Source organism: Xiphophorus couchianus, chromosome 21 (genome assembly GCF_001444195.1).
Source record: "Xiphophorus couchianus chromosome 21, X_couchianus-1.0, whole genome shotgun sequence".
NCBI lineage: Eukaryota > Metazoa > Chordata > Actinopteri > Cyprinodontiformes > Poeciliidae > Xiphophorus > Xiphophorus couchianus.
Genome location: NC_040248.1, coordinates 22,418,288 through 22,433,116, shown reverse-complemented (window position 1 = coordinate 22,433,116; position 14,829 = coordinate 22,418,288). Strand labels below are relative to the sequence as shown.

At 38.9% G+C, this 14,829-nt stretch overlaps 1 protein-coding gene across 1 annotated transcript; it reads left to right on the top strand.

The window, feature by feature from the left end:
- Nucleotides 1–1,228: 1,228 nt before the first annotated feature.
- LOC114137208 (serine/threonine-protein kinase pim-2-like) lies at nucleotides 1,229–4,077 on the top strand. Its single transcript, XM_028005827.1, has 8 exons — nucleotides 1,229–1,496; nucleotides 1,626–1,715; nucleotides 1,831–1,925; nucleotides 2,118–2,165; nucleotides 2,260–2,475; nucleotides 3,345–3,522; nucleotides 3,637–3,807; nucleotides 3,917–4,077. Exons 1-8 carry the CDS (start codon nucleotides 1,229–1,231, stop codon nucleotides 4,006–4,008), a joined length of 1,158 nt encoding a protein of 385 aa, XP_027861628.1. The 3' UTR covers nucleotides 4,009–4,077.
- The last annotated feature ends 10,752 nt before the right edge of the window (nucleotides 4,078–14,829 follow it).

The following is a 14,829-nucleotide window of genomic DNA, read 5'->3' as shown; positions in this document are numbered from 1 at the left end:
GTGGGTTTTACATCAATATTTAGGAACTGTATTCAACATAAAAATCTGTGAGTACCAGATAACGAATAGACAGTAGTTCACTGTAACTTAAAATTATAGCCAAAACTAATACAAAATATTGGTATTAGCTGCTTGTATGAGTCATTTTGGACATCATTTCTTTTATAAGTTGAAATTCTTTATTTCACTGCAGAGATTTTGCAGCAGTTGAAAAATAATTGAAATCTCTGTGTGACTCCAATACCTAGGGTTCACTGCTCTAACCGACTTTTCCCTGGAAAACTGACACCAAAGAAACAATTTGATTTTGGGGATTTTTCTGTGTACTCAGGATCAGATTTAATTCAGAGGGCTGCTAGGCAGCATCACCCCCATTTTAACATTTGCCACTAAATTTTGGAATGTTCTTTTTGATGTCACAATGGTTGATGTTGGAACCCAACATTCTGTTTGAGCTCAGTCTGTCAGAGATTTCTGACAGAGTGAGACAAAACTAAAAGATCTGAAACTGTCATTGCTTGAAAGCGAAAGGATCCACACTAAATTCTACAAAAAAGAACAAAACAAACAAACAAAAAAAACATGGGACGTAAGAGGAAGAGTAAAACACCAGCCCACAGGAAAAAAGGTAAATGAGTTCATGAATTTCAGAAAAAAATGACTAAAAATGGTTTGAGTTTTTAGAGAGAGAAATATTAATGTGGATTTTACAGGTTGTTCATTTTAGACACTGATAAGTGAAAGTCAGCTTATAGTTGTGTTTAAATAGTCAAGACCTGGGGCTTGTCTATATATAAATTATTCTATATACAAAACAAATATTATATAATTTTGACATTATATATATACAGTATATGAAACTCCTACCCCGGCGACCCGACCCCGGATAAGCGGAAAACGATGAATGGATGGATGGATATATATATATATACTGCTCAAAAAAATAAAGGGAACACTTAAACAATACAATGTAACTCCAAGTAAATCAAACTTCTGTGAAATCAAACTGTCCACTTAGGAAGCAACACTGATTGACAATCAATTTCACCTGCTGTTGTGCAAATGTAACTTTGTACAGAACAAAGTATTCAATGAGAATATTTCTTTCATTCAGATCTAGGATGTGTTATTTGAGTGTTCCCTTTATTTTTTTGAGCAGTGTATATATATAGTATATAAATAAAATGATTGATTGAACTGTCTCACTTTAGAGAGCAACAACAGCGTGATGTCACCAAGAACAGAGTCTGTTGAAAACAGCAGACCAAGGAAAAGGAAAAAAGCTGCAGATGAGACCCCCAGAAGACGGATCATGGTCTCTCAAATGGCTGGAGCCTCCACAAGATGCCAGGACACGAAGAGAACCATGAGGAGACAGAGGAGTAAAGCCACAAAGGAGGCAAAGGAATCTTCACCACCAGCCAAGAAGAAGAAGAAGGGTCTCCTGCAGCGGGTCCTGACCAAAGAGCCCCCATCCTCCTGGGACATCGGCTCAGGTTGGCTCATGTTGGGACTCACACATTTCCTGTTATGATAACTGAATGTTAATATGTCACATTGTTCCTGTTTCTTCTCATTGTTAGAGTCAAGCAGCTTCAGTCCGGCACTTTGCAGCACAGGAGTAGGAGATTTAAGGAAGAGGAATCTGAGGAGGCAGAAGATGAAAATGATGGAGATGGACGAAGATAGAGAAGAATCCCAAAGAGATCAGAGTAGTGATAGATTTGTAACATAAGCATTCATGAGATAAAGCTTCCATAATTAGCTCTGAGGTAACATTAGTGTTTTATTTTGATGCTTTGATATTTGAAAATGTGTTGGTATGTTTAGGTGACTTCCTCGAAAAATATATTGAGCTGGATCAACTGGGAGAAGGAGGCTTTGGATTCGTGTTTGCTGGATATCGGGTAGAGGATAAATTACCTGTAAGGGTTACGATCCCCCTAACCCCCCACCCCACATGCACACATTCACTTAAGTCACTTTATTAGGTTTATTTAAGTTGATAAGGGTCAGAGAACTACCACTGATACCAACTTTACAGAATCTGACATTAGCAAGTACAAAATACTATATCTCCCTAACATGCTAACCAAAGTCTTGTATTTATCTTATAGGTGGCTATCAAGCGCATCCCAAAAGACAACGTGGTCATCAAACATAAGGTAAGTGAGCAACAGCATCTAGCAGTGTTTCTTCTTCTTTCTTAGTGGATTCCAGATGCATTGTGGGTTTCTCCTGTTTGTCTCGATGTTTCAGGATGAGAACGGCAGAGAGCTGGCCATGGAGGTGGCTGTCATGCTAGAAATGAGGAACCTAAGCAGTTCACTGGGGCAGTCAGCCTTCGTGACCCTGCTGGACTGGTACGATCTGGACGAACACCTGATCATAGTGATGGAGAGGCCCATGCCTTCTGACAACCTGTCAGACTACCTTATGGAGAACAACGGTTGCCTTAAGGACAAGGAGGCTAAGGTAAGCTGCTGGACGAGTTTTAGAGACATTGTCAAATGTGCTGCTTTCATTGTTTTGTTTTTCACACTTCATACGATTACAGTCAGGACTATAAAATACAGTACAGAGTAATATCACACAAGACATGTCACAGGTTTTCAGTTTAGAGTGACAAACTTCAATACATTTTATTCGTATTTTATATAATACTCCAACACAAAACACAACATGCCATATTTCTGAAATGAAATGACAAGAATTATGGAATTTTCTTTTTTTCACAAAACCATTTTCTAAAAAATGTCCAGCATTATCATGGCCATTGCCTACCTATACTATTCCACTCAGAAAAACATTGCATACAGTACAAAAAAGTTTACAGCAGGGTTGGGGGATGAAACAATAAAGTTTGGAAATATCTCAAGGACAATTTTGGTCCATCACACGGAAATGCAAAGAATATGGTGTACCTGCAAACCTAGTAAGATGTGAAGGTTGACCTACACTGACAGGCTTATCAAGGTCTGTCAGTTTTGTCTTCCAGCATGCCAAAAACCAAAAGCACACAGCCAGAGTTACAATCAATCAGGAAGGCTAAAAACTTTTGTCCAAAGACACTCTTCATCTTATGGCTTACCCTAAGATTTTTCAAAGAAGATTGACCAAAGCTTTTAGTCGCTATACACCCAAAGTCTAGACTTACCCCAGAAGAGTTGCTGCTGTAACTGAAGAAATATTGTAGCTCCCAATATCATACATTGAAGTTTGTGTTTGTAACAACTGAATGTGAAAAATGTAAAACAGACATGGAGACTTTTGCTAGGCAGTACCATTCTGAACAACACCTGTATATCTCTGCTGTTCTTGACCATGTGATGTTTTTGCTTCAGATCATATTGAAACAGCTAGTAGAAGCAGCGCTCTACCTTCAGAATGTAAACATCTTCCACAGGGACATTAAGGTGGAAAATATCCTGATTAAGACCACCGCAGAAGGCCTACAAGTCTATCTGATAGACTTTGGTTTAAGCTGCTTTGATGACAGACGAGAACATGAACTTTTCTGTGGTATGATTGGACCGCTGAACCTTTGTCATTCATTAATGCAGTTGGGGGAAAAAAGCCTCTTTTTCTTTGTCATTTGTCATTTTACTGGTAGTCTTATTCCTACACATATTTAAGGTACTCCTGACCACTTCCCACTGGACTGGTACGTTAACACTAACTACAGGGCTGGGCCTACAACTGTGTGGCAGCTGGGTGTTGTACTGTATGAAATAGTCCACAGGCATCAGTTCCAGACGTCAAACTTCCTCTCAAAAAAGCTGAAGATCAGCAAAAGGCTCTCCAAGAGTGAGACAAATTTATCAACATAGTGCACCAAAAGAAAATCTGTTCTGTGTCGTTCTGTTTTGTTCCTCTGCCTCGGTTCATTGTTGCTGTTTGACCTCTGACCCCCCAGACTGCCAGGATGTTCTAACAAAATGTCTGATGGTTGACCCTGAGGAACGTCCCACCCTGGAACAGCTGCTGGGCCACCCGTGGTTTTTGTAGACCACACACACACACCCTCACACATATACACCCCCTCACTACACTTATACATTATTATTTTTTCTAGCATTATTGGCAACTTTAGTCTTTTCTCTGGGTGCTTCGGCTTCCTTCGGTTTACTCTTCTACTTGAAACAATTGAGATTTATGAGTTTGTTCTGGGTTTTCCTGTTTTCTTCAATTTTCTCCTCTATTCTTGAAATCATATTTTATTTTATTTTTTCTGCATCGTTGACATTTAGAAGCTTATTTTGATATTTGTTGACTTTTCCAGGTGTTCCTGTTTCCTTCTTTACTTTCCTCTCATCCATAAATCATCTTTTTTTATTTTAATTGGTTATTTTTGTTTTTTCCCCGGGTGCTCCGGTTTGATTATTTAATCAAAACCTTAAATCAGAACAATATCCATAAGGTTAATTAGAGATTTGTGGCTTTTCTCTGAAGGGTTGTTATTGTCCTTTGGCTGGAATCTCAAACCCGTAAATTGGGTTTGAGATTTTGGGGTTCTTTGATTTCCTTTAGTTCTCTAGTCAAGAAATTATCTATTAAAAAAAAAAAGTTAGATTTTTATTATGATTTTTGTCTACTTTCCCGGTTCAAAAACATCCATGTTGAGCTACTTGAAGAATATTTGTCATGGTTAGTTGTGACTTGGTTTCCATAGGCGGCTTGATTGTCAAAATATTTCCCACATTTTTCAGCCATTGCCCCCTTCTGTGATCTTAAACAGGAGTCAGCTGGGGTAGAAAATGGACAAATGTTGAGCCTGTCATTCCTGCTGTAATTTCATGATGTCTTCTCTTTCTCGTTGACTCTGAGTGAGTGCTAGTTGTGTTGTTTTTTTGTAGTAATCTACGTCTTTTTGGGGGCTGAGTTATTGTGGTTCTGTGTTTAAGTGATTGTTGTCCTTTGGTGATACCGGTGTGGGTTTGATGGCTTTGGTTTGGTTTGGTTTCATTTCATTTCAGCTCATTTTGTCTCTGTTGCTGGTTGCTGTTCTGTGGGCCAGGCTGCGTTGCTCGTGGGGGCGTTGTATAGGTCTCAAAGGTGCGCTCACCATCTTTGTGTGGGATTTATTTTTTCATTTTTACTCATCTTTTTTTGTTTCTGCCTATATCTCTATTTACTACCTCCTCATATATTTATGTATTTTTGCTTAATAGAAATCTGTAAATGTCAAAGTAAATGCCTGTCTGAAAGAATGTTTTTCTATAAATATATTTGAAACTGAGATTTTACCCGGTCTGCTGTACAGACACACACATTCACACATATTTTTCTAATACAGTATTTGTGTATGTACATTTATGTAGGTAGATATTAATGGTTGGATATATATTTATGTGTATGTTTGCAGAAATAGATGTTTTCTCCTTTCTTTTTGCTTGTTTGTCATATTTGTTGTCACCATTGTTGACCTCTCAATGTTTTTTTTTTCAGATTTCAGATCTTCCTACCAGCGTCCCTGTGTTTGTCTCTCTTTCCTGTCCTCTCCAACCCCAGCCAGTCGAGGCAGATGGCTGCCCGTCCTGAGCCTGGTTCTGCCAGAGCTTTGTCCTGGTAAAAAGGACTATTCTCTCCACTGTCGCCCCGTGCTTGCTCAGGACAGGGGATTGCATTAAAGTGAAGCTTTGATGCAATCTGCTGGTTTCCTCCCCTCCGTAGAATCGCCACCTTAACGTGGTGGAGGGGTTTGAGTTACCCCCATGATCCTGAGCGCTGAGTAGTCTGGGACTTTGACCTTTGGCGTGGTCACCCATGGTAACGTGCCTTCAGGATGGGGGGGTTCACACCAAGAGCGATTCAAATACATGAATGAAGTAAATCTGTTGAGGAGAATAACATCGGGAGTCAGCCTTGCAGCATCAAGGCTGAGCTTTGAGGAAGTAGGTGGAGCTTTGAGTGAGCAGGTGTTAAACCACAGATGAAGCGCTGCTATTGAACATTCAAGAATTTCTCCAACATGACAAAGTCAAAGCAACGTTCCATTTATGTTTTTGATGAGGGAATAACATTATAACATGATGTAAGACTCAAAAATGCTGATTTTGCTTTGTACCCCTGTTTAAACACCCTGGCAGGCGATCACCATTGCAAGTCTTAACCAGTAATCACACAAGCACACAAGCTGGAATCCTAATAAATGGTCTCAATCTTAACAGAGCAGTATTAAGTGTTTTCCAGCCACACAGTGCCATTTTTTTTTAGCTCGGAAGTTGGAAACTGCAGCTCAGATGAGGCGATGCTAGGTCCACCAAAGTGTTTTGCACAACTGACTGGTTGCCATGGAGATGAAAGGATTTCTCAAGCATCCATGAAAGAATCAACGCAACACTACAGGTATGTTTTTGATGACAGAATATCAATATAACATGGTGCAAAGTTAAAAAGGTAAATTTTGCATAATATTGCACCTTGAATTCATGACAACCTGATAGTTTAATATTCACAAATGTACCGTTGGAGTCCGAAAATATAACATTTTGCTCATTCTAGGACGTCTCTTTCCAGCTTCCCATTGCTTCCTGAGATCTGGTGACCGATACCATGGTCCAACTTCCCCACTTCTGGGTTTAAACGGAGCAACGCCTGGGTTTATTTGCTTCTACTGTGTGCACAGTGCAGCAGATTTGCCACTGTTCATGGTCACTCCTGCAGTAATTTAAGTGAGATTGTGCGTTATGATTACACTGTAATCACAGAGGAAGAGAATTCATTACGGCCTCTGGAGTGAGCAATGGTTACTTCAGAATCCAATTAACTAAAGCAAACACACTGCATCAGTTAGCAGGCGCACGCTGCCTGCGCTCGCCCCACACTGGGAGGAATAACATGCGCTCCACATGGAGGGGGCTGAAAGGAGAAGTGTATGATGAGCACTTCAGAACCAATCACATGACTGACTTTGCTTTGATGTTTGTGCTTCTTGTGAGCAAAGCCTCCATGCAGAGAGAAAGAGAGCGAGATGGAGGAGGGGGGATAAGGATGAGTTTATTTGGCAATCATTCCCATAAACAGAAACTGTTTATGGCTCTTCTGAGAGGATTCTCACGTGGCTGTGGCTCGCTGCAAATGTATCTGAAATACCATTTGCTTTGAGAAGTGGCTGTGCAGCTGGCATGAAGACGGCATTTGTAAAGGTTATGATGCAGAGTTTTAATAAGTGGCTCTGGAATTGACTGTACAAATGGCAGCGATTGGTTCCCTGAAGTTCCCTTTAGTTTCAGAGTTCTTAGGTCAGAGATGAGCCATTTAATAATAAAGTAAACAAAACGAGCTCAATATGAAATGTGAAGCATTTAGCTTTTTGTTCTGTTTTTTTTAGTTACTGTCATCTGAGATTTAAAACAGGTTTCAATTCAATGGTGTTTTGTGTAAACATGCAAATGATTTTGATTCAATTCTGATTTGTGCTGATTTTAACATACAAAGTGATAATAACTTTGATTCTTCAGCTGGATGTATTGACTTATCAACTTTAGACTTAATATAGCACATAACTGGACCAACCCATAGTCTGTCACTATTCTCATTTGGTCACCGTCTCTAAGTGTAACTCTAGGATGAATACATGTCTCTAATTTGATTTTTATCCAATTTGTTTTTTCTTTCAGTTTTTCATACAAATATGATCCTCCTTTTCAAGGCAATTCCAAGCAAACATAACTCTCCTCAGTTTTATCCCAGTTAGACATCAACAAGTGGAAACTGTAAACACGCTGAGCAACAATTTCTAATTTGCCATTTCTAGGCAAAAGCCTGTATAAGATCAACTGCAGTTTACTTATGTCAAAAGTTAGTTGTGCAGGAATTTTCAAATATTAACCCCTGACATCATATCAAAAACCTAAGTTTGACTTTAAGCTGTGATCTTGATTTACAGAAACACATACATATTATTTCACAGGCTGCATGTTACCACCTTAGAAATGCATCTAAAGTCAGACTTTTCCTGACAACCTAATGTAGACGAAAAACTGGTCTGCATCTTTATTTCTGACTGTAACAGTTTTTGCCAGAATTTAACTAGTCCCTTACTAAACTTTAGCAAATATGAATCACTGTAGCAAGACTTTTAACCAAAATATTCAAGCATATTACGCCCATCTTAAATCTCTAAACTGGCCACAATTAAACAAAGAATTGACTTTAAAATATTACTTATTGTATCGAAGCTTTCAGACTACTTGGCCCCAAGGGTTTTGGTCCAACCTACCCCCCCCCCCCCCCCCCCCCCCCACACACACACACACTTTCCACCCCTTCCCGCACCCTCCAATATCTCAACCAAAAAGAAAAGGTGAACAAAAGAAAAGTCTATTAAAGGAAATCAGAACTAATGTAACAGAGTGACTCCACCATGCTCCCACCATGAGCAGAAAACATATAGGTCAAATGAAAAAAATCCAGAACATATTGCAGAACTACTTTTGCACTTTTGTCCACCTATCAAACATGTGAAGATGATGTTCTGTCTTGACCAGGCTTGTTGAATGACTGGAGATGATAGAACAGTCAGCCTTGGCACTCTGTCCTGCCTGCCATCTTTTGGATGCTGGCTCCAGGATTTATTGGAACACCTCACACTTCGTTACACACAGTCCAGATGATGCTTTGATTTTCCATGGAGGTGCAGTGACAGTGATGGGGAGGGATCTGTGCAGTACTTTCTTTTTCAAACACTGAAAAAGAAAGCACTGCCATTTGTTATTCTTTATTAGCATCATTACATTTATTGGAAATATATTTTTTCTTCCTTTTATATAAAGGTAGTATTACCCCTTTACTGCCTGAAATTGTTTACGTATGTAAGTCTAAAAAATATTTACACCCCCGACAGTTTTAGATTGAAATTTATTTTAATTCATCTGAGAAGTTTGTTTATGATAGAAAATGAGGTAGGCATAATATAGGGAGTATGGAAAAACATATGTTTGTTATTTACATTTTATTAAGAATGACTTGTAAAATAATTTCTCCTCAATACATTTGAGGCCATGTTGCACGTTTCCTTTTGTATTTTAAAGATGCTCAAAGTTTCTGAGATGGAATGGCCTCCTGTAGGTCTGCAGACACTGTGTGTCTTACTGGGGCAAAAATACTTTAGCCAAACTGCTAACCCAACATTTTACCAACAGCACTGTAAGGGGAACTACATTCAGCACTTTTAAAGTTTTTAGGTTTTGAAGAGTTGACCTTAATGGGCCATGCAGTCACTTAGTGGGTGATGTGGACTTAGAAATTTATCACAATATTTAGTCATACAATCATGATGACAATAAAAATAATGATTAAAATCTACTTCCTACTTAATTTTTAGGTAACTTTATGTCTGTGACTGAAAGGCACAGTGTTCATAGTGTCACTAAATAAAAAAAAACATTCCAATTTCAAATGGACTTCTTCTTCAAAACGCCACTTACACACAGAAATAACGTGTTTAAATTTACTGATATTTATTGATGCGATCAATAAATAGTAACAGAGAAAACACCTCACACTCAAACAGAGAAAATAGTAAAATACACTCATTAAAATAGTAAAATAGCACTCATTATTATACTACCAGTTTTTTTTAAAGAATCATTAATTGGAATTTATTGAGAACAATAAATCAAAATTCTTATTGTGATAAGATATTTTGCGTAATAAATGGTACAACAAATGTCCACCCCTAGATGGCCTGCAATAGAAAAAAACACTCAAATTATCACTAATGCCTCAGTAACAGATCCAGTAATTTGTCACTGTGGAGCATCGTTATCCAAAGAACTGCAACCAATTGTTTGCCAACTCAAACAGAAGCTTGTGAGTCTTGACATTCATAATCTGCCTTTTTTATGATGATTTGTACCACCTAATTACAATATTTTGTTTGAAAGAGTGAAGAAAAAACAATGACAAGAGGCTCGTATTGAGTTTGTCCATCTAGACATGCATATATCCTGTGTATTCACTGTGCTGCTCTTCTTTCCACCCTGAAAGAACCAAACAAACAGCCTAGAGTTCACTTTAATTAGATTTAACATGTGTTCTAACAGAACACAATGCTTCTTTTGGCATTTGCATGACAATGCCCTCTAATTGTGCTTTCGCTTAATTTGTTTTTAATAGCCAAAGCAGCAGTGCCTGATTATATCCAAAATGGATCACTGTCAATGAGCATCCTCCTTTCTCCCCTCCCCGTCTCTGTGGTACTCCCTTCTTCTCACCGAGAATTCGGCTCAAACTGCCCACGTGCAGAGTTATTCGCAAGTATCATTAACCCTCCTGACTCTTCATTGTGTTGTTTTCCCTCGGGGAAATGGAATCTGCACTCATTTTGATGAAGAACTGCAGTGGATCCTTTGTTTGGGCACCAGATGGAAAGAGACTGATACTTGATTGTGTGAATGTGGCTGTGCCCTGAACGCTGCAGTAAATAGGACTGCATAATGGTCACTTCTCTTCAGCTCTCTGAAGCCCTTTTCTCTCTGCCACTAAACCTAAATAAGGTGCAACAATTTTCCCGGGAGCGGGAGACTTGACACGGACCTGCTGCTTGTGGCTGAAGGACTGATCTCAAAACTCCGAGCCAATTCAATTGCATGCTTTCTCTATACATAGACATCACTATACATACTATAATCAGGGACACTGAAACTGAATTGAACTCAATATTGATCAAAATGGAGGAAAAAATCCTCTTTTGTCTTGAGATGAAAATAGCAATGAATTGTTGCAGTTCAGTTCTCTCAACAAGAATACCTCTGATGACTGCATTTTATCATTAAAAAAGCATCTAGCCCTTTCATATTTCTTCAGTTCTAAAAATGTTGCATATACAAAATATGTCTTAAAAGAAATACTGTATTACTTCATAGTTTAATGCCTAGAAACTGTGCCTCTGTCTCATCAAAAACTAGAAACTCTGCCTTCAGGACATTATCTCAACATGTCTTCTCTAGTAAACCTTTAACAATGTTTCCGCCAGCATTGCTCTGAGCAGTAGCTCCATTATGAGCTCAGCAGGTGCGCAGCTCCACCAGCTGTTTGCTAATTGTTGCTGGCTAGTCTGAAGGAGCTGAGTGGGGGTTTCTCTGTGAGGCCGAAGCTTGCAAGCTGCAACTCCAAAGAGGAGTTGGGCCTTGAAGGCGGGGCTAGGTTAGACCTAGCCCCGCTTGGCGTTTTGTACAGCTTTACGGTTGCCATGGGAGATTAAAGGATTCATGTATGATAGAATCAAGGGGACACTACAGGTTTGTTTTTGATGAGGGAATAATATTATAGCATAATGTAAAACTGAAAAAGGTTGATTTTACAGAATACTGCCTTCAAATGTTTGAGTAAAGTAACTATTGTAATATACTGGTGACAGAAGTCCAAACCAACCTGTTAAAGGAAACCTAATAATCGATTTGCCGTCCATGGTACAAACAACTGTCATCAGTTACCAGATTGTCTTGCTAGTGGCCTTCTGTCCATTCATGTTATATTCTGTTAATTCTGATAGAGCAGAAGGTTTTGTTCTTAAACCAGAATCTATGTGCAGTCCCTGTTGTGTCCTCCTAGTGTGGAGACATCTCAGTTAGACTCTTACCACCAAGGCTGAGGCCACAGAAAGTTCATTTCTGTCCAATATCATAATCCATCACCAAAGTTAGAGGTTGGAGGACAGACGTGTAAATCATCTGTGCTCTTTGCCTCAACTGTTTCAACCCTGTGACTGACCAGAGCAGTGTGAGCACTAATGCATACAACACCACAGTTTTTTCCATCCATTTCCAGTCCCATCCTGTCATGAATCAGACACCTGGAAGTTCTGGAAGTCATTGATTTGAGGCAGAGGCTGGTTTCTAATCTGGAACAGTTTCAACCAGTAACCCACCAGTTACAGGACAAACCCTTACACCTCCTGAACTACTGGTGCTAGAAGTGTAAATTGACAAACCTAAATTGCACACGGCCCTGTGAAACTGAGGTGTAACTTCTCACATACTCACGCTTTAGACACATTAACACAAGAGGTGGAGAAGGAAGTCATTCAACAGGCAATGTTTAATGAACATTTGCCTGTTTATGAAAGAAACATTCTTCATAAAGAAGCCCCCACAGTGGTCTGGTTTCAGAAGATCAGTTTTACCTTTATACATTTTTAAGCATGTCAGATTAGGAGATTTTACTCAAAAATTGAAAGTTAAAGCATAGAAAACCCAGCAGAACAAATTAAAACTCCAAAGACAAGCAAACTCACAGAATGAAGCAGATTCTGGTACAATACGGTTCTTTTTTGCCAACATGCTGAGGAAAGTAAATGAGTTATCTAGAGAGAAGCAAGACAATGCAATGCAAAACTGTATTTCTGTCAGTTGTTTATTGCTTGTATTTGTTTAATATTATTTATTAAACAAAATGCTAATTTTGTTTAATATTAAAAATCACATAATATTTATGATTATTGTCTCTAAGCAGCGCATGTTTTTTTTTTGCCACCTGCCTTCTTTAATGACAAGGATCGAGTTGGAAAGTATGTAACTGACTTTAAATTCTGTACGATTGACTTGTTTTGAAAAGACATTGCTGTGAATTCCGATATTTGAAGAAAAACTTGAGAAAGTGCCTGCACCAGCAGTGAGAGACAAAGAGGAAAAGAAAAGCCTCATAATTCAGATTTTATGTGGGTGTTGCTCTACTTTTCAGATTTAAAATGCATTAATAAAACACATGACACATGAGCAGGAAAAGGCATTGTGCTGTCTTCTTTTTTTAAAATCCAGAAAATTTTTTTTCTCTTTTTTTGTGGCTAAAGAAGTTGAAAACACTCAACTTCCATTTCCAGTCAGCAGCGGTTTCACTTAAATGTGAAAACAATAGTCAGTAAATCAATGTGTCAGCTCTGCTGAGTGGAGTTGGCAACAGCAACATTCCTGTCGCGAGCTCCACAATTATATCATTAATCATTGTGTACTGTTAAGTTTAAAATAAGGACTTTACGTCTGCACCTTGACAAACATTTAATTAAAGCTGGAGCACAACATAAATAACATTCTGTTTGATGTTGATGATTCACTGAACTTTTCTGTAGGTTTGTTTTAGTCACTGTTTGATCAGGAGGTCATATCAGTGTACAGCTACACAGCATGGTAGTAGAATTTTAATTTAATTGATTGAAACTAATTTTATTCTAATAACGCATTAATTAATTAATTGTTTGCATCCGTACTCACAATTCAGTACAGATTTTAGCCAACGCTAGCAGTGGGCTAAAATCCGATCCAATACGAGCCTCCAGCAAGCAATTGTTCTGTAACAGCTGCTGAAGCAGAGAATAGAATAAGGAACAGGTTTAACTGTCACCACTGTGTCTGTGATAATCAGTTGAACCACAGTCTTATATTTTAAATGATGGATCCACAAAAAGACAGATATTTTGTTTGAATGAATTCTTGTAGTGATACACTCCTTAGAGTCCACAGGATGACTTGCTAAAAAGCAAATAAGACTTGAGTCTCAGATCTAGAGTCCAAGTTAAGCCAGGGAACAAGTCTTAACTGAGTGAAGTTTGTTTTTGTGGCTTAAGTGAAACTTGTATAAAAGTAACCTCTTCTGCCATGTGGTCTTTACTCATCATCAGAACCTCAGTCCCACTCATGTACTGTACAACCAAGAGTGGACCAGTCAACTGACACTGCTGGACTTTATACCCAAGCAATAAAAGGCAACAAAGTCTGAAAAACATAATTACCAAAACTACAGAACCAGTTTTTTTTCCACCTTTAATTACAAGTAATTATCTTGAAGCACTGTTCAGCCTACAGAGTTGTTAGTCTAGAATATATACACCAACTATGCATCTAAAAATAGGTCTTAGCTTTATGAGGTGTGAAGCTGTAGAACGCTTTAAAGATCAACCAGAGGAATAATGACTGTTAGCGCACTCGTCTCTGTCTCGCTCACGACTCATTCCTCTCTAATCAGCCCTGTGAAGTTGCCGGGCGCCGTGGCGTGATGCCGCCGGTGGCTTTCTGTTGCTGCAAATAAGTGTGTGACTAAATCACTGCTTCCTATTCTGCTCTAGCGCCGGAACGGCATTGTTTTCCCAGCCATGGTTAATGTCTTTGACAGCGAGGCAAATAATTAGAGCGTCTACCTGTTGCCTCGCAATTTCCAATCTTCTCCCTCTGTGTGGAAGAGCGGACGGGAGGAATGAAGGCAGATTATCTTCACTCCAGCAAATCCAAACTCACCCAGTAAACGCAGGCACGCTCAGTCTGCCATTTTTACTCTCTGCCTTCCTCACCATGTGACAGTCTGTGCTTTTCGTTGACAAAGATGAACATGTATGCCGTGAAGCCTTGGACTGGAGTACAACAATGTCACATGGGTTAAGTGCTTAATGAGTGAGCTGCAGAGAAAAGAAGGAAATTATGAGAAGGCTGTGGCCGTGCAACTCTTCAACAACAGAAACCCACTGGAGACCTGCCATCAGGCTCATATTCACATCCTGGCATCATTGTAATTATGAGACTGGAAAAATATCCCAGTTTTGTTCCAGCTTTATTTTAAGAGCAACAATGCCGTCCAACTTAACATTGTTTAAAATATAGGTTCATTCTGGAAGGCAATCTTGTGCTCGAGGAAATATTAGGTTCAGAGTCAGGAAAAAAAGACAACTTTCTCACAAGTCTCACACAGACGCTGTGTTTCTCAGGTGCCTACACAGAAACAAGAAACAATTAGAATCACACTTGAATACATTTGTTTATGCAAAGTCATTAAAAAACTCTATCATTCTCCTAGCACTTCCTGACATCTTCATCTTTTCTGCCTGTAGCAGAAATC

What these genes read in the sequence shown, in the direction of transcription:
- LOC114137208 (XM_028005827.1), top strand. Translation starts at nt 1,229, where the DNA reads ATGTCACCAAGAACAGAGTCTGTTGAAAACAGCAGACCAAGGAAAAGG. An exon ending in GGGTAGAGGATAAATTACCT is followed by an intron (nt 1,926 to 2,117) that starts GTAAGGGTTACG and finishes TTTATCTTATAG; the next exon opens with GTGGCTATCAAGCGCATCCC. An exon ending in TTAAGGACAAGGAGGCTAAG is followed by an intron (nt 2,476 to 3,344) that starts GTAAGCTGCTGG and finishes TTTTTGCTTCAG; the next exon opens with ATCATATTGAAACAGCTAGT.